Source organism: Larimichthys crocea, chromosome XII (assembly GCF_000972845.2).
Source record: "Larimichthys crocea isolate SSNF chromosome XII, L_crocea_2.0, whole genome shotgun sequence".
Lineage (NCBI taxonomy): Eukaryota > Metazoa > Chordata > Actinopteri > Sciaenidae > Larimichthys > Larimichthys crocea.
This window is the reverse complement of record NC_040022.1, coordinates 27390721-27414769: the sequence shown is the minus strand read 5'-3', so window position 1 is coordinate 27414769 and position 24049 is coordinate 27390721. Positions and strand designations below refer to the sequence as shown.

Below are 24049 nucleotides of genomic sequence, written 5' to 3'. Positions count from 1 at the left end.
AATTTGCATGTAACATTTGATGCACATGTCAATTAAACTAGCCAACAGTATATAATATACTATAGATCAGCTCCATCTCATCTTGCCGCATTAAAGTGGTGCTTATATATTAACAGATGTATTATTGCAATAATCTTGAGTGTACTTTTGTAAATTTAAGTACATTTTGCTGCTAATTCTACAATTTGATTAACAGTCTGAAAGCTGCACTTACTTGTAATAGATCCCTTTTTTATTTTATTATATTGTCACACGCCCTGTAATGAACTGCCAACTTGATAAGGGGGTTCACTGGAAAGGTTCTGCTGCACTAAATGGAACTGATCCTTAATTAGTATCATTGGAAACACCTGTGTTGACCCTGTAATCTTACCTTTGTTAAAATCATGTTACATTTTCATTGCAATTGGGTATTAAATATTGGAAGCTCATTTATATGTAGTTAGTAATAGTTTTTTCATCTCCTGAAAGTAGCAAATAGTAGATATTTGTAGAAATAGAAGTAATGAATATTTGTAGCTGTATTTTCGTTTTACATAAAAGTGTTTTTTTAATGTATGCCTAAAGTAAGTAAGCATCAAGGTCTTTGGAGAAACATCCTAAAGTTTTGTCCCAGTCAGCTGGAGGGGTGTGTCCCTGTTTGTGTTTGATTGACAGCAGCAAGTATCTAATAAACTGTGGGGAGGCAAAATAAACAGAGCTGTGCTGTAACCTACATAATATGTGTAGACAGCACGTTGATAGTGGAAATAAAGAGTAAACCAAACTGACATGTGTGTCAATGCATGTATGATCACATGCTGATTGAGCAGCTAATTATCTGTCTGGCTGGAAACTGTTTGCAGTGCACAGTCCCGTGCTGAATGTTTGTTTGGTTTGCTCGTGCAGCAGACGCGTGTGTCCACGTTTGTAAGATAAGAAGGAGACTTCAGCCGCAGAGCTGATGCGGATTTATTGTTGACAATCTGCGGCTTTTGTGTTGTGTAACAAGCACGGACAGTATAAAGAACATCTGGTAACAGCTGAGTGTGAACGATGACGTTACTGCTTTATGCAAGATTTAATTGTCATCGTGAAAACAGAAATATATGAATTTCTTCTTTTTGGTTTTTGATTTGGGAACACATTAAAAGTGATTTACAAAGAACATTTCATTGTATAACAGAAAACATAATAATTTAATTTCAGGATTTAGATTTCTACAGCAGCAGTTATGTCTTTAAAGATTCAAATGCTTCGTTATGTTATGACAATCCTAGCAGGCCATAAATAATATATTACAAAAATCAAGCTTGGGGCCGTGATTGGCCCCCGGGCCGTATTTTTGACATCCCTGATTTTAGACCATGCTGTCAATCATATTTAGAGGGGCGGGACTTTCGAAGCCAGCAGCCAATCAGAGTAACTTCCGCTCGCCAGCTATAACCGCTATGCTAACAACAACAACAACAACACAGCGGCACAGCTCGGCTGCGGCTTGTTTTCCTGACACTTTAACTCCAGTTTAAAGCCGTCACAGTGACAGCAGTTCACTTTTCAACAAGTCTACACGTTTATCGGCCCGGTTAGCTCCCTTAAAGTTAGCGTTTGGCTGAAATAGGAGGCGCGTTGGTGGGGTTTTCAAGCAAAGCAAGGCCTGCAGCGTAAAAAAAGGCTTGGCAGCCTCTCCGGGAGAAAGGCCCACTGTCCTGAAAACATCAAATCACTGCGAGTGGCTCCGAGATGAGAGGCTCGTACGGAGACAGAGACCGGGACCGCGGCCGTGACAGAGGGTAAGAAGCTGGAGAAGACAACACGGTCCATCTGCCTGCATGCAAGCGAATACCAACCACAACAGTTGGTCAACCGTTGGTCAACCGTTGGTCAACAGTTGGTCAACAGTTGGTCAACAGTTGGTCAACCGTTGGTCGTCATTTGAAAAGTCATATACCTGGTGACATGTTGTTTGTCACCTGCACCACATGATCATGTTGTAGTTTCCTGTTTATGTCTCATTGCATTTTTATTTTTATTTTATTTCATTTATACCTCTGCAGTTATTATTTATATGATGGTCACTTACTTTTGTAATATTATTTATATGATGGTCACTACTCTTGCAATGATATTTTTATTTGAGTCATGTATCACTTTCTTTCCAATATTTCTTACACTATGGTCACTTTACATTAAATCAAATCAGATCAGATTTTATTTGTATAGCCCAAAGTCACAAAGTGCATCATTAAAATCTGTACAGGGAGTGACACCCTCTGTCCTTAGACCAGTGGTTCTTAACCTTGTTGGAGGTACCGAACCCCACCAGTTTCATATGCTCATTCACCGAACCCTTCTTTAGTAAAAAATAAAATATGATTTTTTTTACTGGTGCACAAAATGAACCGTGCATTAACATCACCTTGTTCAAATAACAAAACCAACACAGTGCATGAACTCACAACAACTTACCTCAGTGTGACTTCTGCTGTTGCCTTTGAGAGACCAGTTCAGATATGCGTGGCTTCACCTTGGCAAGTGCCAGCCTCATGTCATTTTCAAAGTCTGTTCCTTTTCTTAGTTTTTATGTCCAGCATCCTCGAAAACGATTGCTCACAAAGATATGTTGTAACAAATGGTATAAAAAATTCCAGGGCGGAGGCTCCACCGAACCCCTGAGACCGACTCACCGAACCCCTAGGGTTCGATCGAACCCAGGTTAAGAACCACTGCCTTAGACCCTCGGTTCGAGTGAGGAAAAACCTGCCCACAAAAAAAACTTTAACAGGGAAAAAAGGTGGAAGAAACCTCAGGAAGAGCCACAGAGGAGGGATCCCTCTCCCAGGACGGACAGACGTGCGTCGTGCAATGGATGTCACGTGTACAGAACAAATCAACACAAACATATTGCACAATTACAATGAATGACATTACAATACTCTTTTTTATATATCATGCCACTTTTATCCTCAGTACTTGTCTGTTCTGAAGGTTGATTGTTTTTCTTGTTTATTGTAGGTTATAGATATTTCTGTATGTTTTTTTTTGTTTTTTTTTGTCTTTTCTACTTTTTTCTAATTCTGTAGTGTATGCTACACTTTCCTCTGCTGCTGTAACAAGTACATTTCCCTGTGGTGGGATGAATAAAGTATGTCTAATCTAATCTAATCTAATGTTGTAGGAGCCCTCGTTTCGGGTCCAGCAGAGGCGGCCCACCACCAGGTAGAAAGTTTGGCAACCCCGGGGACCGTTTACGAAAGAAGAGATGGGACCTGGATGAGCTCCCCAAATTTGAGAAGAACTTTTATACTGAACATTCAGAAGTGCAACGAATGAGCCAGGTATCGGTGAAATATCATAGACAGATTGTTTAGTGCCAGTGTAGCTGGTGTTTATAGTCTGTGTTTGTGTCAAACACCCTGTCCTGTCTTTCAGTATGATGTCGATGAGTATCGCAGGAAGAAAGAAATCACAGTTCGAGGCTCAGGCTGCCCAAAGCCCATCACCAACTTCCATCAGGCACAGTATCCCCGTAAGAAAAACTATGAACAACAACTACAACCATTAAACTAAATCTATTATTACAAAAAAAACTATGTTTTTGTGCCTAGAGTATGTAATGGATGTACTGATGCAGCAGAATTTCAAGGAGCCCACAGCCATTCAGGCACAAGGTTTTCCTCTGGCCCTCAGCGGTAGAGACATGGTGGGCATTGCTCAGACTGGCTCTGGGAAAACCTTATCGGTGAGACGCTTAAAGTCCTCTACCCTTGTACTTTTAAAGATGAATACATAACACAGGAATTACACAGCAGCATAATCTCCTGAACTCTCCCTCTTTTTCTTTCTTCAGTATCTCCTGCCTGCCATTGTGCACATCAATCATCAGCCCTACCTGGAGCGAGGAGATGGACCCATTGTACGTGAAGTGAAGGAATACATGAATCACTAAGTAGTCTGCTTTAGGATATCAGAGTTTACAAGGCTACAGATATTAAACATATAATACATTAAACATCGTTTAAAACACCAATGAGCTGTTTCTAATTGATTGTTCTGATGTTATATGTGTGTTCTGTAGTGCTTGGTTCTGGCCCCCACAAGAGAACTGGCACAGCAGGTCCAGCAGGTGGCGTACGACTACGGAAAGTCCTCCCGCATCAAAAGCACTTGTGTTTACGGTGGTGCTCCCAAGGGACCTCAAATCCGAGACTTGGAGAGGGGTAAGTGGATTTTACTGTTTGGATTAATGCTAATTAATACTGTTGAATTGAGTTAAATCAATTATTTAACATGCTGAAACTCTCCTAGGTGTTGAGATCTGCATTGCCACTCCGGGTCGTCTGATTGACTTCCTTGAGGCCGGAAAGACCAATCTGCGACGTTGCACATACTTGGTTTTGGATGAAGCAGACCGCATGCTGGACATGGGTTTTGAACCACAGATTCGCAAGATTGTGGACCAGATCAGGGTAAAGCTCATACAGTTCTGTTTGTTTTTGTATAAAGTTTATTTCTATAGGACGTTAGTGTTTTTCTTTTCGCAGCAGGTCCCTGCTTTAATAGCTTATGCATTGTGTTTTTGTTAAACAAAGTAGCCATTTAAGATTCTGACTTGACTTGTCTTGATTTATTTCGTGTGCTCCTTACCCAGCCCGACAGACAGACCCTGATGTGGAGCGCTACCTGGCCTAAAGAGGTTCGCCAGCTGGCAGAAGACTTTCTAAAAGACTATGTCCAAATCAATGTTGGAGCGCTGGAACTCAGCGCCAATCACAACATCCTTCAGATAGTCGATGTTTGTATGGAGAGTGAGAAGGACCACAAGTAAGTGAGTTGTCACAGAGCAGATCATTCTTTTCCTGCTTAGCTTGGTTGTTTTGTATTATACAGGGCCCTGCTGCTTTGTAATCTTCCTTTCTTTTAGCAGATATACTGTATATACTGTACATTTATGTATCTGTTAACGTTTTTTTATTTCCTCAGGTTGATCCAGCTGATGGAGGAGATCATGGCTGAGAAAGAGAACAAAACCATCATCTTTGTGGAGACCAAGAAACGATGTGACGACCTCACGCGCAGGATGAGACGTGATGGGTGAGTACACATGTAGCCGGACTATTACACAAGATTAACATACCCCAGCACCAGTGACTAATTTAATAATGGACCATTTTAAAACCTGCTTAAAGTTAATTTAGGTTCAAGTCGCTTGTCCCTCTTTTAGGTGGCCAGCGATGTGTATTCATGGTGACAAGAGCCAGCCAGAGAGAGACTGGGTGTTATCAGGTACAATGAAAACACGAACATTTGAACAACAGTGCTTTATATACTTCAGTGTCATTTCCACGAAGATGATGTTCAGCTTCTTATCGTCTTTTCTTTGTCTCGTGTTGCAGAGTTTCGTAGCGGCAAAGCTCCCATCCTTATCGCTACTGATGTGGCCTCACGTGGTTTGGGTATGTCCTGTGTGCTCGAGTGCAAAGCAATTCATTTCCTCAGTAGAATTACACACAGACACAAGATTTAATATGTAGAATGATATCGATGGTATAATAACAACAATGGTCATTATATAATGATCGCTGCATGTTTATTTACAGTAGAATTATGATCGAAAGTCAACTACATACACATACAGATTCAGAGTATATGATGCTTCTCAGATAAAATGTGTATCTAAGAAGTAAATCATATTTGAAGCAGGGTTTCCTGTCGAGATTTAAGCCACTCCTGCTCTCTTGAATAACACAGAACAACACTGAACATAGGAATGATGTTGAATAAAGTGTGAAGATGTAAGGGGTGAGGCTAGTGAAGCGCAGCCCCTTACAGGACTGCAATCAACCTTTAACCTAATTCTATGTTCATTTGTTTTCTTTTCATTTTGTTTTTGTTTGTTGTTTCCAAGTCTCTCCTCCGGCAACTAGAAGCACACAGGCCCTCGGGAGCCTGCAGCCGGACCTAGGCATGACAAATCGAAAGCTGACTTGGGGAGAGAGACGGCCTGATTAATCAGTCCCACACAGCCATCTCTACTGAAAACCTAGAACAGAGCCCACAAACAAAACTCTCCCCCCTTCCAGGACACTGGCTACCTGGGCGACTGGGGGGCGAGCGCGGGGTGCTGCTGGGCTTCCAAATTTGATCGTAGGGTCGGGGGCGGCTGTCAGGTGAGAGGGCGAAGAGGGGGGTATGGAGGAGGGTGGGCTCCCCTCAGCCATGCCATCGTCACGGTGACGCACCACAACATTTGCTGATTAAATTAACTCAGAGACTTTTTAACAAAGTTTTAGATGTTTACGTATTTATTCTGATGGGATATGGATTAAGAAAACTTTCCTGCACAGTCCTTGAAGAGATAGATTTCTATTTTCAATAGCAAACTTTGGAGGACAGATTTTTTTTTTTTTTACCTAAATTGGTCAAGATAGACGATAGAAAACACTTAAGTTTCATGAAGCTGAGATACAGTGGTGCGTCACAAGAAGACAGAGAAAAGAGACAACTGCCAGGAAGTGAGGGTGGAAAGCAGCCGGGCATGGACGGCTATGCTGGAGGCTCCCCTCTGACCGCCCCCTGATGCCAGCCCCTGACACCCCCCACCACTGGCTGTGCCGGCCGGCCTCTCCCTCTGCGGACGTCATGTCTGGTCCTGGCTGGCAGGAGTCCTGGCCTGGAGGAGCCACCTCTCTATAATCGACCCCCACCCCTCCCCCCTTTCTGTCCTTTCTTTCGCTCAATTTCTCCACCTCTCTCACACATCTCTCATCTCTCTTCTACCTGCGGTCACTTTCTGTACTGCTCATCACTTCTCACCCTGTTTTTGCTTGTTTCTTAAAGACCTCCCTTTTCTCATTCACCTACTTTCTTCTCCCTCCTTCCTCCACCCTTCGACCTCCTGTCTCCTATTATCTTCGTTGTTTTTTTGTTTAAACCATTTGGGTTGATCCTTGTCCTTTTTGTCCCTTTGCCCTCTATCCCTAAATCTATTGTGTGTCCTGCTTTCCACCCTTCTTTGTTTTTAACACTGGCCATTTTTTTTCTTTGTATACATCATACCCGACCACCAGTCCAGTTTGTAAATATCTCACCAGCTCCATAAGGACTAGCAGTTTCTGTCAGGACTCAAATTCCCTTGCAGAGCCCACTCTCAGATCGGTCCACATGTCTTCTCTTTAGTGTCTGTTTCTTGTTACTAAACTTGAAAAGTTGGGCTCGTTGATATCACTGCCTTTGGAAGTGACCTGGGAGGCATTTGGAACAAGCCACAGCAATCAAAGACCATCAGTGCCCTTAAGAAAATCTACCACTTCCACTGCTCTCCATCACGATAAGAAGCTACTTGTCACTGCCACCCACCCTAATGTAAGAGATGGCAGAGTAAGCCGTACTTAAAAGGATTTAAGATCCTTGACTTTTACACGAAAGAATCCAGCAAAGACCTCTCCACCCACCACTTTGCGCTGGAAAACAGCATAGTTGCGTCACCAGGCCCAAAAAAAAAAGGCTGGATGACACGAAGAGGCACATTTAAGTCTAGTGTAGGATCGCAACCCAGCACCGTCCAGCTGGAGCTCAAACAGTTTCCAGCTTTGGGAGTGTTGTGGAGGAGGTGGGAGAAGGGACTTTTGTCCTGTGTGCTCTCCTCCTACCCCTGCAGACCTCCCAGCACTGGTGATGGGTAGAGGGGGGGACACAGGGGTAACTTTGTAAGTCATCACTAAATCTCTGATACAGGGTAAGTACTGTACCTCCACCCCTCCCCACCCCCTTCCCCCATTTTCTCCTCCACCAGCCTTCGTTATTTTGCTTCCAAAACCAGACTTGTTTTTTCCTCTAATCAGCAGTGTTTTCTGAGCCCTTTGTCAACCGTAATGAGAAACAGACCTGATTTGTTTTGAACAGAATTTCCTTTCCCAAATAAATAACTTTATCCCATATTAAGAATAATCTGAGGTAGTTAAACCATACTCAGCCTGCTGAATCTCTCTTTTACACAAGGATAACCAGCTTGGTTTAAATTTCCCCCTTTTTAAATTTCACTAAATAATGTCCGACTTACTCAGCAAACTAACTTTTTCCATCACTTAATTCAAATCTGTAGCTCTGGCTGCATGTAACTTATTTGCATGTGTCCAAGTACGTAATTACCACACCTGATTATTGAGCCCTGTTTTGTAATTGGCATGGTAAGTAGATTCATTTTTTATTTGTGTACACATAGAATGATTTGACAGGTAAGTGATGCTTTCAGAGGATGGGTGTCTTGCAGGTATTGTCTGTCTGAATGTTTGCACAAACCTTAAAATTCATAAATGGAGCAGACTTGATTCATTTCTCAACCACTGTTAGTTTTGATCTGACTTCTGTCTTTGTCTTTTCCACCCCTCCAACCGATCCCATTACACCACCCTCCTTCTCAACCCTGCGGCTGCCTCCAATGTCAAGATGTGGAGGATGTGAAGTTTGTCATCAATTACGACTATCCCAACTCGTCCGAGGACTACATCCATCGCATCGGTCGCACAGCCCGCAGCACCAACAAAGGTACCGCCTACACCTTTTTCACTCCGGGGAACCTCCGCCAGGCCCGTGAGCTGATCCGGGTGCTGGAGGAGGCCCGACAGGCCATCAATCCTAAACTACTACAGCTGGTTGATACTGGACGTGGAGGAGGCGGAGGAGGTGAGGGACACTTCCTGCTGGATTAGACCACTATATACTCAGCCTCACACCCTCTCACCTCCTTTATCCTTTCTTTATCCCTAGGTGGCCGTCCCCGTTTCCGTGGCAACTCCAATTCTAACAACCCCAACCTGATGTACCAGGATGAGTGTGACAGGCGAATGCGCTCCGTGGGTGGGGGCGGCAGCACCACCACCAAGGACAGCCGTGGTGGCAGCAGCAGCAGCAGCAGCTATGGCCGTGACGGCCGAGATAGCCGCGGAGGAAGCAGCCGGGACGGAGACCGCTCGTCCTCGTCTTCCTCCTCTTACAGAGACCGCAGCAGCAGGGATGGAGGACGCAGCTATGGCTCCAGCGCCACCTCCAACTCGTACGACCAGTACCAGAATACCAACGGCAGCAGCAGCAGTCAGTACAGCAGTTCCCGGGCCAGCTCGGGGACAGGGGGCAGTGGAGTGGGGCAGAATCCACCTACTTCATCGGGTCCCCAGCCTCTGATGGCCCAGCAGTTCAACCCTCCCCAGCCCATGATGGGCCTGATGGGGCACTCACCATTCCAGTTTGCTTCTCCACCCCCCAGAAAGTAATGTGATCTATGTATAAATCACAACACAACAAACACAACCAGTCTCAGAATTAGTAAGAAATCTTGATTTCTGGGTTCAGTCCCTGGTAGTTCACCACTGTAACATCAATACACCAGTTAATGAGCATGGATGAGTCGCAACACATCGTGTGGAGAATTTTTCATTTCAGCAAGACATCAAAACATTTATTAAGTGTTGAATCCTTTATGTTTTTGACTTATTTGAACACGAATGAATCGGCATCATTTGTTGTTTGACATAAACGTGTCTGTATCATTTGACCAAGTCTTTTTGTACAAACATGCTGTTTTTGTATTGTGAGCCGCTAGAGAGGATTTCTGTAGTATCTGCTTTTCCCTCTAGGTGTGTCAAAGGTAGGTGCTGAAGTTTATTCTTATATCATGAATATAAGTTTCTGTTTGAAACTTTCTAAGTTACAAGTTCAGTTTGAATTGAGTAAAGATTTTTTCAGTATTTTCTTTCAAATGTATCTCGATTACATTTAGATATTATTTTAGGCCCTATGGCAGCAACGCTCTGCGGGGGCTGTGTGTGTAGCCATGGCAGCAGTTAAAAGTCAAGCATGTAAATGAGCTGCTTTCACATTTACGAGTTTGTGTACTGACAAATTTAAGACTCACCATAGATTATGGTTTTCAGTTAATCAGCAGTGTGGTCCGGTCTTTGCAGAGGTTTTCCGTACAAATAGTAACTTCTCTTTTTACAGTTTGTTTAATAAAGCTCTTCGATGTATCACTGTGTACTGTTGTGTCATTAACACTGAAATCATGGATGTGCATGGCAGCTTTAGGTGTTTTCATGTGGGGGGGACAACACAAATGAACGTCTTCAGGTCACCAAGAGAAAAAAAAAAAAACTTTATTACCCATTAGGAATATTTTACCAGTGTTATGCTCTTGCACACTGCACAAGTCAAATGTACAGAACTGCCATCATTGGTATTTACAAAGCAGTCATCAGAGTTTAGTGCAGTGGAATGTGACTGAGAGCCTGTGGGGAAGGAGGGAGTGTTCAGCATGGCTGACATGCATCGCAGACTGTAGAAACAAGTTGAACATGTTTGAGACGGACACTGCACGGAGCACATGGGTGCAGCTCAGTTTTGCATGTGCTCAAGTTTTTTTCCCCCCAATAAATGCTGAAATATTAACAAAAGAAAAAGAGCTAAAGAAAAGATTGTTCAAAATGTAATTTATACCCTACTTAAAATGCTTTGAATATATTAAGAATTTAAGGTTAGAATCTAGTTGATCTGTGTCTCGGGCAAACTGGAGACCTAATATGACGGACGTGTAACAGATGACAACAAAAAAACACATTCAAACGCACTAGAATTTAAATGTTAGAACTGCAAAATAGGCACATACGGCAGATATACGACTGTTAGAGTAAGATTGTTCTTTACACAAGATGAGGAAAGGACAGAAAAACAGCACTATCAAAAGAAACCTCGTCTGTGCAAATCATAACGTGGACTCAAGTTGTTGCAAAAGAAAGAAGTGATATTCACTCCATCACAAACTAGACACCAGAAAACAATTGATTAAGTATAGCGTTGTTCTGCAAACTAAGATGAGCCGTGTCTATGTAATGCTTACGTTCTCTCTCTACTGAATTTTGCAAGCATGTTATCGGAGCATGCAGAGTGAAGTTAAACGCAACTGATCATTTATTCAAACTGACCCTGTGCCTCAAGTGTTAAAGAAAAAATTCGAGCACACCAAATGAGCAAATATGCATTTGATGTTTTCATCCTTCGTAGCACTGTTAAAAAACAAGATGACAGGTTTTGTTTTGAAGCAGCCACATATAAAGCAGACTAGACCTAAACACACGACTCGTTTAAAGCAAAAGCATACACACGTTCACTGACTGAGCATGAGCGTAATCCCAGGAAAACAATCAATACCAATCAAAAAAAGTACAGTGTGATTACAAAAGAAAAGAAAAAAAAACAGGCTTATGTTGAGTTGGAGAGTTGGTTTAAAGGAAGGAAGCCGGTCTGAAAGCTGAGAGTCTGTCATGTGTTGGTGTGTGTTCAAATGCTATAGGTTCCCCCACGTCTCTGGAGGAGGAAACTGTTCTAGATCGCCGCTCTCGTTGTGCTCCTGCTCGCCCATGGTGAAGGTTAATCTGTACTGCAGCTGTACTTTGTCCTGAAACACACAAACACAGGATGGGAGAGGTAGGTTGATATATAGGTAAACCTCCAGAGAGCCTGAGCTGGACAGACGGCCTGTGTACTAATCTCATTACCGTGAGTCAGAAGAACTACTCAGTGAGATACAAGAGGGATAAATAGACTTATGACAGCCGTGTATGTGACTTGACGGGTTTTTTAAATTTGTATTTCTTGTTCTCGTCGTTCTGTTTGCACACTCGTAGCTGTAGCTTGCAACCACAGTAAGACTTTGTGGTCAAATGGAGGTTTAGACACGAGGCAGCCCCTGATGCAGCGATACAGTTAAAAATCTTTGCTTACCTTGTTTGGGTTTGCCAGCAGCAGGATCTGTGTGACTGCAGCAGGAGGAAGAATGGGGTTGAAAGCTGGGAGCTCTGTTCCTGATGGAGGCTGCAGCTTCACTGCCATAGACTGCAGTTGATAAAGAAAGAAAAACAATTACTGTAACAGCATCAGACACTGCAGCTGATCAGATGCAGTACTGTAGGGTCTTTACAAGATGAACAACTTTTATCGAGTGATTTACTGCTGACCTTTGGAGCCGTGGTCTGGAAGTCGATGTTGGTGACGGGGACAGGAGCGGACGACAGCATGGAGATGATCACCACCAGCACATCAGGACGAGACGGAGGCGAGTCGCGAGCGAAGTGAAAGAGAACCCGCAGACTGTGTCCATCAAACACAGTCACAGGCAACAGACTACCTGGAGAGAGAAAGGACAAAATGATGGAGAGAGAGAGAAGAGTGGATCATAAATCTGCACTTCCAGGTGGGCAGAAGCATAAAGGCGTCAAGTTAACTTACTGGGCTTAATGGATTCTAGCGGTACAAAAACATCGGTCAGGGTGACTTCTGCAGGAGGAGACTCTGTGTGAGTTGGGGACATGTCCAGCAACGTTGCTCCGAGGCTGGGCTGAGAGTTGAGGGGAGGTGCAGGAGGTTCAGCAGAGAATGTTGGGATGGGGTTTGGAGCAACACCGGACCCGGACTTGCTCTGGAGATCTCTTAGAGTTGGTTTGGATTGCTGCTTGTCCCTAAAAGCAGAAAAATGATCAAGTCACCCCTGTGTGCTCGATTCTACTCTTAAATCCTTTTTGAAAAGGTTTCAGGAACAAGCAGACAAGCCTGTCAAATTAAAACTTACAAAATATGACATGACAGTTCTGACAGTATTGTATCAGTAGTAGAATATGGTTAGTTAAATACCATTTGACCTGCAGGCCCTCTGGAGGCAGGGACTGCTGCAGCAGTGTCTTTCCCAGCAGGTCCAGCTCGTCCAGGGCCGAGTTTCCGGGTGTGGAGCCAGATGAAACGGGCTGAGAGTGGGAGGGTGGGTCTGGACTCAAGAGGAGACTGGGTGCTGCTGGGATGTCTGCATCTATGCTGTCAGAAGACTAGCAGCAGACGGTGAGAAAGCAGTGATGTCCATTAACATGAATTACAGAAAGAAGTCGTCACTGAAAATCACAATTATAATAATAAATGAATCCTCCCTCCGCTCACCTGGAAGGAGTCCCAGGCTGTGGAGTCTTCAGGCTGGGAGGCAGGGTTGGAAGTGTGTGTTCCTTCACTCAGTCCTGTGGGATAGAGTGGCGGTGCGGTTTAGAAAGTTACACCACACAATCCCAATCTGTATCCTGCATGCAACTTATCGGTGTGCGGTGTTTTACCGAGCGACATGAGCTCGTCGTCCAGGAGACTGATCCCCATCTCTTGTGAGGGGGCGTTGAGGCTGTCTGTCGGAGTGGGAAACTCCGGGAAGGATGGAGGCGACTGTGGCGATGTGTCCAATCCTGACAGATCTAGCAGCGCCGTTCCTCCTGTGAGAAACGCAGTCAAGCTAGTTCATTTCAAACAAAAACCGAATCTAAAGTCTAAATCTAATCTTCATGCATTTCTTCATGCTTCACCCACCTGTTTGTTTCTGTGTGTTTAATGTGTTGTTGCCATTTACTATCTCCCCCTTCACCTGCTGTTTGTACAGGTTGATGACGTGAGTCAGGCTGTCGTTGGCCTGCAGGATCTCCGCTGTGAAAAGACATAAGAAAATCTTCCTAAATAGTTTCCACAGTGTTGATCATTTAGAACAGACGTCTCTCTCTATCTCTCTTGAGATGTAGTGTGGGAACTCTGCTCCACGGGCTTGAAGTCTTTGACATTTGATGGCGGATGAATAAAAATAATGCTCACCCAAAGCCTCGTCATTGTCCTCTGTGTCGCTCGCCAGTCTGAACAGTGTAGGTCTCATTTTCTCACAGCGCTGATAAAGGTCCTGAAACCGCAAACAAAACAAAAACACAAGTCATAACCAGGTTTCTGTCTAGTATACCACTATGCGATACTCAAATTCAAAGTATTTCAGTTAACCTGTATGAGTTCAGCGTTGCTCTGGTTGCTGCCAGTGCTGTCGTAGTCCTGCAGAAGCTGAGTTAGCAGAGTGACGCTCTCTTTGACCTCCTGAATGGCGTTCACCCGCTTTGACACTTTCTCTGCTCGCTTCTGATCCTACAACGAGTTGACAGACGGCATACAGAAGAGGGCGTGACCACAAACAAAAACTCTATGAAAGGAAAACATAGCTGAAGGCAATAATTTGTTAAGTACAGCAAGGTTAGGGAGAGTGAACCAATCATCCTTGAAATCAAGGAAAGTTTACTTGGAAGAGTCCTGCTGAATCATTCTGCCAGTGACACAAAACCCCTGCAGGGCATTTCCTCATTCATTTAGTGTTACTGCTGCGAGTGCAGCACTCTGGTATTTTTACTCCATTTTGTAATAATCGCACACACAAGACGATACCTGCAGTGCTGAAGAGTGGTGGTGCAGTTAACGTAGAACAGACAGACTAATAAAAATGGTAAAAGAGAGAGAGTTTACCTCTTGGACCATTTCCTTGATGAGTTTGTTGGCGGCTTTAAGGTCCTCGGGGTGCGAGCTATTCAGCAGGCGAGACAACATCTGACAAAGCAGACAGCCAGAGGACACACGGGGGAAAAGGAAGAGGGTTCATAAATCCCGCAGGAGAGACGAGCACAGTCATGTACAGTGAGTGGGAAACTGGCTCCGGTCACAAAAGCATCTTTTACAAATAACTGATTCTTTTATATTTTTCTTACTTTTGACTTCTCTTCGTCCTCAAAAATGGCATTCTTGGGTCTGGGTGGTGGAAGGTTCAAGAGTTTGTCAGGTGGCAGCTCTGGGTCTTGTTTAATAATACCTGATTTACAAACACAGAATATGAACAAGTCAATGCATGACATCATTACCTATCACTGAAGTTGGAAATATTCAAATGGACTTGGCCTGTAAACTCTAGAAGTTATATTTTCCATTCATCTGATGACAGAGAGCCTCTTACCTTGTTTCTTCAGCATTTGATAGGCATCTGAGATCTTGGCCTCATCAGGCAACCCCAAAGTCCAGCTATAGATCAACTCCAAAACCTTCTTTTTTACTGGCTCTGGAGACCTTGAGCCCAGGTACTGAGTCGGAAAAGGATTGAGGACATTGAGACATTTAGACACAACACATGAACCATGTCTGGGAAAAACAGACGCACTCAGACTCAAATCTTACCTTTGGAGAAACTACTTTGATGAGTTCATTGAGAAAACGGAACTTGCCCACTTCGTTGTGAAACCTTTTGCCGCAGTTTTTCATACATGTCTCCAGAACCTAGGAGAGAAACACGGTGCCAAAAATAAAAACTAAATCTGAAAACAGCAACGCAGCACTGAGAATGCAAAGACTCATTTGGAAACTTCAACATCTTTCTGAATCGCAGAGAGGTTTTTGGAAGGCCACAGGATGAGATAATTTTTTTAAGCAGTCATGTATATGCGAAAGTATAAAACAAATATATATATCCCAGTACCTCACAAAGGGTGAGGTAGAAAATAGGTTAAAAAAAAGTATTGAGCCTGTTAACAACAGATCCTGGTTCAGATCTACACTCACCAGCAGAGCCTGCATGGCCTCCCATTCCTGTGGAGACTGGATCTTGTGGGCCAGGAGCCTGGTGGCCAGCTGAGGCCTGAAAACAGAAGTCACAAAGACAAAATGTAACCCCCAACACAGCCCTTCTTTGGGAGAAAGGATGACCACACTTCCACAGTTAAGGCTTCTGAGATGTATAAACTTAAACCAGCATTAAATAGATCATAACAGAAGCCATGCGGCACAAAAACGTCGTCCACTTACCCCTCCAGGTCATTGTTGAGCTGGTCACAGAAGGCATGGATGCTGCTCCAGTCTGTGTCTCTGTTTAGCGGGTTTGTGGCTCTGTCTGAAATGACAACAAATGGGCATTCGGATTGTTAGAAAGCATGTGTCTGAGATGTGTGTCTGCTTCCTCTCACAATCCAAAGACATGCACTTAATGGGTTAAATGATTACTTGTGAGCATGCATGGTTGTGCCCTGTGATGAGCTGGCAACGTGCCCTCTTGTCCTCTCGCCCAGAGTCAAGATAAGCAGCTACTGATAATGATAATAATGAATGGATGAGATGGTTACAGCAAAGATAATATGACTATAAGATTATTTACATTTCTGGATTTAATGTTTTTTATCTTATATATAACATAACAGGTGTTTAGGTGCATTATTTAAGGTAGGAGTTGCAACTGAATGCAACGTGTTGTCCATCTTCACATTATAGAGATGTTGTTGCTGCTGTTTATATTTTGTCTAATGCAGAACTTTATCAAAGGCCTGCAGTCCTCCTCCTGATGAAGTCTGGGCCACACAGCGCTAAGTGAGTGTCACGTTATTAGCTCGCTCGCTGTGTCACTGTGTCGTCTGGAACTTTCTCACGAGGCCTCGGTCACGAGCTAAAACCCCGCGACTAAAAACAAAAACAAAAACTAACGTTTCCCAGCTGGAGTGTCGTGTCGTGAAGCTAACGCTACGCCTGGTGTCGTGTGTGTGTGAGTGTGCGTGAGTGTGTGCGTGTGTTGACAGCTGGCAAGCTCCGGAGCTAAGGGTTAGCATCCTGGATGTGACGGTTCGAGTCCCCCTCTGTCTCTGTCTCTCTTTGTCTCTGTCTCTGTCTGTCTCTGTCTGTCCTCTCTTCGACGACAACTCACAGATAAACGTGTGCGAGTGTCCCGGCGCTCAGACAAACGCCGGCTCGGTCAGAACAAGTTTAAAATACTCACTGATACGAGACTCCAAAGTCTCCGCATCGGGCGGCGCAGCCATCACTGCGAGATTTATGCGAGGCGTCGGTCTCGCGAGGGAAGCTCACGAGCACGTAGAGGCAGAAGAGGCACAGAACTAGAGCGGATAGAAGAGCACGTAGAGGCAGAAGAGGCACAGAACTAGAGCGGATAGAAAGTAGAGATTTAAATAATGATGGATTTTATTATGTTTTTATTATATTTGTGTACAGTATGTAAACGCTGTGCCTCATTCATTTAAAAAAAATTAAAATAAAAAATAAATCGTTGTAATAATTATTAAAATTGAGAAATTACTCACTGGTGTACAATAAATAATTGTTATCTTTAAATCTAACGTCTTCACAATTAATCCTGATTATTTTATTGAGTTTTATAAACAAATTCAACTCCAATGTTCATAAAAAATGTTCCAAAAATCGCCAAATGTTACATTTTGAGGTTAGAAAGTGTGAATTTGAACGCGGGTAACTTTTCTAGCACATCTGTTTCTATCATCAGAGCGCGAGAAAGGGAAGGAAGTCCTTCAAAATAAAAGCAGGCCGTTTAGTTGCTATGGTCACCAATACTGTATCTATAGAGAAATTAGAGACGAAGCACATATTCCGCATAGTTTTATCATCAAACAGGTCAAATTTCGTCTCTTAATCTATTTTTTAAGCGTTTAAATATTATTGTTGTTATATTTTAGTTTAACCGGAAGTAGCGACTTTTTAAACTATTTTTTTTTACTTAAAACTCATGAGAATTTAAATAAGTTGATTTTTTTTCCAAAATCTTACATTAAAAATAATATTGTTGCCTGACACTGAATACGCTCACATAAAAAGTCATATTTTTACTCGAGGCGAGCTGTTTTATGGATGAAATTTTGCAATAACTGGTCGTAGTTGAGTTAACGGTCTGTTTAAATAAACAAAATAAATCATATATGATCTTTTTCTGTCATGCAGTGAAGAGAAAAACAGTCTGTCAAGGCTGCATCTGAGAAATAAACCTGTAATCAGAAACCTCCCTTTCCTAATTATAGCGTAGCAGCAGCTCTGCGTCTCCCTCCAGCGGCAGATATTGTGCGTTTCACACAAAGTGGAGCACAACAAGGTGGACCACGCCAAGTAACGGGATTTTACTCCGATTTGCACCTCTTCTATCAAACCGGTCATCGGAGTGCTGCAGGTGTCTGGACGCCTCTTCACTATATTCTGGAGCTCGTTGCTGGTTTGTGGTGCCTGTAGCTGTGGGTGAGGGGAAACCGTGTGAGACTTATTTTAACTTGGCTCTACGTGTGCAGACACCTTCTTTTCTACTTCACAAAGTGACATAACAGGAACGAATAACTTCCTTCTTCCTGCTGCTGCTCATCAAACAGATGCACAAGTTTGGCTGCAGCTTTTCTGCACGCACACACACACACACACACACACACACACACACACACGCACACACACACGCACACACACACACACACACAGGTTGTAGATGCTCGCTTCCTGTTTCCTCCACAGTGCCAAACCTGCCCGGCTTTATTCTGATCATCTCTGACATCTAAAGTGTCACGTTCAACCAGCACACGTGTCAAAGCAAACTCCAAACAAGACATGGCATCTCCGAAGACTTTGCGAGAGTGGTGCCTCCTCACATGCGCCTGTTACCCCAACGTGGAGATAAAGGACATGTCAACCTCGTTCAGGGATGGACTTGCCTTTTGTGCCATCATCCACAGGCACCGACCTGACTTGATGTAAGTACACCAGTAGTATAGAGCTGTGCAAAGCCATGCCTAACCAGATGGACAGCCTAATCTGATGCTGCATGAGTAAGACATTTCTAACATCATGAGCACATTGTCTGTTTTGGGGGCTGCACAGATTGACTGTCTAATCTGGAGCAGAGCAGGACTTGCACACTGTGTCTGATCTCTCTAACATTTTCTTGTCCAGTTCGCACAGCGATTGAATTGGGATCATCTAATCTCTGATCTTGAACAGCTTTTTTTACTCATGCACTGCTTTATACCTGTGCAGTCCCTCTGTAACAGTTTTATTTGTTTGTGATTGTGATTTTGTTTCAATCTCTCCGTTTTCTTCACCTTCCTCCAGAGATTTCATCTCCCTGTCCAAAGATAACGTCTATCAAAATAACAAACTGGTGAGCCACTTCCCGCCTCTCTTTGTCTGAGGTTTATTTACCATTAACGCAGAAGGCTGTGGGTAATCCGTATCGACACTGTTTACCTCCATGCTCTGTCTATCCTTCCTCATCTGCAGGCATTTGATACCGCAGAGATAAAGTTGGGCATCCCTGCACTGCTGGACCCAAAGGACATGGTTTCCACCAAGGTGCCTGATAGTTTGAGCGTCATCACCTACCTTTCCCAGTACTACCACTTTTTCAACAGGAAATCTTATGGTGTGTTGAGTAGAGCCTCTCTTTTCTGTTTTTATAGCTCTTTATTAGATGATTGATTGCCAGTTATGTGCAGCAAATTAGGAAGCAGAAGTTTATTGACTCGCTCAGAAGTATGAGGGACAATAACAAGTTACGGGGATTATATCTCTTTACAAATTTTTGACCCTCAAGGCATTTGCTTACTTTTTTCCCCCTGCTTTATCACCAGTATCTTAGTCGCACTATTATCCTTCACTCATTTTGTTATTAAAAATTTTCAGCCACACCTCATTCTGTTTAGCCAAACCATTCACACGTCTTCTCTTGACTTTGCAGCTGGTCTTGCCAGTTTGAGGTCATCACATGTCACGGTGTTAAACAACAACACAAAGGCCAAAGCTCCTGATGGTCTGAAATTCCGCAAGGTAATTCCTCACAGTCATTTTAATGCATATCTACTCCCAAAGTGGGCACGGCTGTTTTCTAATACTTTGTGTCATCTCAGCTGCTGGGCTAACAGTCTTCGGTTGCTTGTTTCTCTTCTATTTTTCAGAGCTTGACTGATCTCGAAACCAGCAAAGATCTCATGTCCAACACGAAGCCACGGACGGTGTGTAATTTGTGTTTTAAGCCTGTCCACCTCATACAGAGACATTTGATTGACGGAAGAGTCTACCATCGCAGCTGTTTCAGGTAACAGCGCTGTTCATAAGGTAACAGCAGCTTTTAATTTTATTTGTTTTATTTATTGCTTAAGATCCAGATGCAGAAATTTCTGGACAGTGTGTAAATCTGTTTGAGACGGACTGCAGGAATGCATCTCAAATGTGTTTCAAGTGACTACTATGATCATATCTGACATGCCTACTCACTCACATAAGATTATATGATCGTAGCCAAAGGAATCTGTATCTGCACTTGACCTACAACTTGTGAAGAGTGTTTTTTAGTTATTTAGACATAAGAGTAGGTAAGGTATGGGATTACTCTTTTTTTCCTCTTATTATATGTTAAGGATGCTTTAACAGAAATTTCATGTTTGTCTTTCAGGTGCAAAGTGTGCCACAACACTCTTTTAGCAGGGTCTTACACAAAGGGAAGTGATGCTGGCTCCTTGATCTGCAGTCACCATGTAACAGACAGTAAAAACACTCCTGCTGACTTCAATCAGCAAATTAGATCGACTGCGAATCAGCCCAGACGTACATCTCAGACAGGTTATTTTTCTCTTGGTGGATTGGCTATCACCAGCATCCCTCTTTACACTAAGCAAACAGAGTCACAGGACAGACTGGTTTGTAGAATAGCAGATATGGAGGGGGATGAAAAGGAGGAGTGCAACAGAGAAAACAGAGACTGCACTGTTGAACAAGAGAGCAAGGTAAAGAACCCGGAGCCTCCCACACCCAGTGTTGCAGACAGGACTGTCGAAGGAGCTGAAAACGCTGGACAAGCAGCCAGTCTGGCAGACGGCGAGGTACAGCAGGAAGTGGCAGAGACTCAAGAGCTCGCCAAGCTCTCTTCATCTTGTGCACAAGTGACAGAAGGAAGTAGTCAGCCAGATTCAGCACCCAGGCGAATGTCAGACTCTTCTGCAGTCCCTCGTCCTGCAAGCAGGAATAAAACTTCCCAGACAACATCCAGCTACCCCGCTGCAGGTAAACAGGCACTACATTATGCTACTGTTATTTACTTATTGTCTGTATGTTTATTATGTGAAGCCATTTCTGTTTTTCTCTCTCTTTCCCTGCCCAGGCAAGCGTTCACCCAGTGCGACTCACATGTAAGTAAACAGAGAGTCTGTTCTCTGCTTACCTTTGGCACAGACTCAAACTATCTCCTGTATTTCTCTGGAATATGTTGTGTGTGAGTGTGTGCATGTATATAATTGTTTTAAAATATATTTATTTATCATAATTAGCATGGCTAAAATGAAAGTACAACAAATAACATATTAAATGTTGGGGGAAAATCTTAAACATCACATAAAAGAATCTTTATAAATTTGATTTACCATCATTTCATTTCATGTATTTTTCAAGAAGGACAATTCTCATGTATCAACATTTTGTAAATTTGCCAGTGTCAGGCATTTGGCTGATTTCCAGCCCTTTGGCGAAATGTTTAAATTGACAGACAGAAGACAACAAGACACCAACAAAGACATTCTCAATACACAAGCTATGCAGAGCAACAGGAAACGGTGAAAACAATACATAGCTGTACGATAATGCAGCTAATCACTACATGTAGCCAAGCAGGCAACATGAAGTAACAAAACACAACCAGCAATACTGATTATAACTACTTTTGACACATGCAGAGCGGACCTAAGCAATAAGATATAAATAAAATCTGACAGTCATAATGTTGATCTTGATAAAAATAAAGAACCATTTTCTCTTTTGTTCTTCCTCAGTCGTAGAGTCACTTCCTTATGCACCTTTTTTCTTTCCCCTGTTGCACCAGACTAACCAGGGAAAGCCTGCAAGTGAAAACCAAACATCCATGGCTGACCATCATCCATCCTGGACCCTGGACACAGCTGCCTCCCGCCGCAGCTCCAGTTCCCATTGCTCGATCCAAATCTGTCTCTAATCTGCAGACGTCATGGTGCAGACCCAAAGTGCCTGGTCCCAATCCATTTGCAGAGGATGTGGATGAGGAAACACACGAAGAGGACACTAAACCTGAGCCTGCAGACCAAACTGACCCCTCAGTGGCACTTATCCTTTTAGGGAACGTAAGCAATCTGGGTGGAGTTACTAACACAGTGTGCACTTCAAGCGATCCAGTTGGAGATACTAGTCAAAGTAGTTTATCAGGTTTGGGTGAAACTGGAAAGACTGGAGGTTTACTAACAGATGTGACCGGACTGCATGCCACTTCAGATGAAACACGGAGTGCCAGTTTAACCAGGAGTCTCTCTGTGCCGGCTATCAAATCTGCTAACGGTCAAAGCTCCTTTACAGCTGTTGCCATGACAGAGGCAAATGACTCAGGTCAGGCTGTTCAGGTCACATCATGCCAAAGTAAGGTATGAATAACATAATCCAAAGAGGCTGTTTTTATGGGATGTTAATGCTGTTTAAACATATCACAAGGCGTTAAGCAGGTTTCACAGTCTGTCATGATTTTAACTCAACATCATATATAGTATAACTTGCCCCACAGTGTTCCGTTTTCTTCTCATTCATAGCTGGCCTGCAAAGAGAACCCTTTTGATCGAAAGCCTGGAATGTCCAAATCAAAGGTCGCCCCATCTGAACAGGCTCCTGCCCCTGGACATGGCTTCCCACTCATCAAGAGGAAGGTACAATGGCTGGATTTAGAACTCAAACTCTTTTATTTTCACCATTACAAATAGCCCTCATGCATAGAAATGTAGGGTTTTGCAGAAATGATGCATCATTTTAGTCTTAAATGTTGCTTTGCAGGTACGGACAGATCAGGATATTTCCACAGAAGACCTACAGGCGCAGATGAACGAGTTGGATAAACATCTGGCAGCACTGGAACAAAGAGGAGTTGAACTGGAGAGGAATCTGAGAGACTTAAAGAATGGTTGACCGAATTGTTCCTACCGTTTCTAGAAGAAATTTTATTTTACCGTGACAAAATCATTGTTTCTGTGAATCCAGTGTGCATAAATACTAACCTTGTCATGGGCATATTTATGTCTCTGGCCTCTTTCAGATAAAGAGCAGGAACAAATGCTAATGGAGTGGTTCTCTCTTGTCCATGAGAGGCATGTTCTGCTGCGCAGAGATACAGAGCTGGTCTATCTGTAAGTAGTACTCTAGTAACGAGTTGCATGTGCCATCTGTGATGTGTTATGTTATGATTTTGTGTTGTGCCTTTCCCCAGGACAAAGCAGCAGACCTTCGACGAGAGACAGGCAGATGTGGAATATGAGCTCAGATGTCTCCTTAATAAACCAGGTGAGTATGTAGTTCTGTAATCTTTGTTTCAGCTAACATATCAGACAATAATTACAATTGTTTATCTCAATAACAGGGATCAATAATCCTTATGATGGGGCCTATATGATCATATAAAGAAAGCCCCTACATTTCTAGGTTCACCCCTAACCATAGCACTGTTTTGATGTAGGTATGAGGAGTCTTATGAAAGCTGAAAGCTTAAACACACAGAGATAAACTTGAATATTTCTAAAAGCAAATTGTTACAGAGATTTACAGAGAACCGTAACACCGGTTACGTAAATGTTCGTATTCACATTCAGAGAGCGACTGGAGTGAGGACGATCGAGGTCGAGAGCAGCAGCTGATGGAGGAGCTTGTCGCCATCATTGAGCAGAGGAACGAGATCATCAGCAACTTGGATCAGGACAGGCAGAGGTGCACAGAACAAAACAACGCACGGTGCTTTCACATTCATAGATTTTTGTGTTGAAAAGAATGAATGCAACTTTGGTTTTCTGATCAGGGAAAGAGAAGAAGATCTAATTTTGGAAGACATGATGAAGAACAAAGGTGAGAAATGTACTTTGAGCCTTTTTCATACTGTGATGTGTCCTCTCCTGTCCATGTCTTACTCTCCTCTCTGCTTGTGAAGACGGCAGAGCAACTCTAGCATTTAGCACATAAATTCTCTCTAAGAAGACTCATGCTTTGCTGTATATAACTGTGACATCTCCTCTCCAGAGTTCCAGAAAGAAGAACTAAAAGAGATAAAGAAGTCAAAAGGAAAGTTCCGGGCCTCCAAAGTTTTTAAGATGCTGAATCATAAATCAGAGAGAAGCAAAGACTCCACGGACAAAAAGAGCTGAAGTACCATGAGTCAACAACAAACTTGTTTCTATGTGATAAAAGTGTTTATTGTGTTCATAAACAAAGTAAATGCCTGATTTCCCCGGTTAAATTAGGTTATTAATACGTTTTCTCTCCCATTCGTTTATTACTTTTTTTATTTTATTACATACCTGTATTAGTTGAATAATACAATAAATATTTATTTGGCTACATTTTGTGATGTTGTTTTTAAAATGCTAGTTATCTACTATAC

General features: G+C 43.0%; 3 protein-coding genes across 5 annotated transcripts; 2 read left to right on the top strand and 1 right to left on the bottom strand.

The window, feature by feature from the left end:
* The first annotated feature begins 1407 nt into the window (after positions 1-1407).
* LOC104932710 (probable ATP-dependent RNA helicase DDX17) lies at positions 1408-10004 on the top strand. Its single transcript, XM_019278275.2, has 13 exons — positions 1408-1772; positions 3158-3317; positions 3412-3508; positions 3588-3721; positions 3830-3895; positions 4058-4199; positions 4288-4448; positions 4631-4803; positions 4963-5073; positions 5204-5265; positions 5376-5435; positions 8428-8664; positions 8749-10004. The coding sequence occupies exons 1-13, from the start codon at positions 1723-1725 to the stop codon at positions 9249-9251; spliced, it is 1956 nt and encodes a 651-aa protein (XP_019133820.2). The 5' UTR covers positions 1408-1722; the 3' UTR covers positions 9252-10004.
* A 104-nt stretch (positions 10005-10108) lies between these two features.
* LOC104932711 (ADP-ribosylation factor-binding protein GGA1) lies at positions 10109-16730 on the bottom strand. Its single transcript, XM_010748014.3, has 17 exons — positions 16613-16730; positions 15655-15739; positions 15412-15487; positions 15031-15129; positions 14813-14936; positions 14571-14671; positions 14332-14412; positions 13822-13959; positions 13645-13726; positions 13369-13482; positions 13125-13274; positions 12958-13031; positions 12661-12848; positions 12259-12488; positions 11988-12157; positions 11755-11865; positions 10109-11428 (listed from the first exon to the last, which is right to left on the bottom strand). The coding sequence occupies exons 1-17, from the start codon at positions 16653-16655 to the stop codon at positions 11318-11320; spliced, it is 1977 nt and encodes a 658-aa protein (XP_010746316.3). The 5' UTR covers positions 16656-16730; the 3' UTR covers positions 10109-11317.
* Positions 16731-17660: 930 nt separating this feature from the next.
* Positions 17661-24015, top strand: LOC104932712 (MICAL-like protein 1). 3 transcript variants are annotated; one of them, XM_027284701.1, is made up of 16 exons: positions 17661-17809; positions 18139-18374; positions 18733-18781; positions 18901-19042; positions 19358-19446; positions 19575-19714; positions 20072-20679; positions 20777-20804; positions 21491-22058; positions 22221-22334; positions 22459-22585; positions 22718-22808; positions 22889-22962; positions 23268-23382; positions 23471-23517; positions 23689-24015. In XM_027284701.1, the coding sequence occupies exons 2-16, from the start codon at positions 18232-18234 to the stop codon at positions 23811-23813; spliced, it is 2460 nt and encodes an 819-aa protein (XP_027140502.1). In that variant the 5' UTR covers positions 17661-17809; positions 18139-18231; the 3' UTR covers positions 23814-24015. The 3 variants fall into 3 exon arrangements, with proteins under 3 accessions (XP_027140502.1, XP_019133770.2, XP_019133769.2); XM_019278225.2 differs by lacking the exon at positions 17661-17809 and having other exon boundaries at positions 18083-18374; positions 21491-21764; XM_019278224.2 differs by lacking the exon at positions 17661-17809 and having other exon boundaries at positions 18085-18374.
* The last annotated feature ends 34 nt before the right edge of the window (positions 24016-24049 follow it).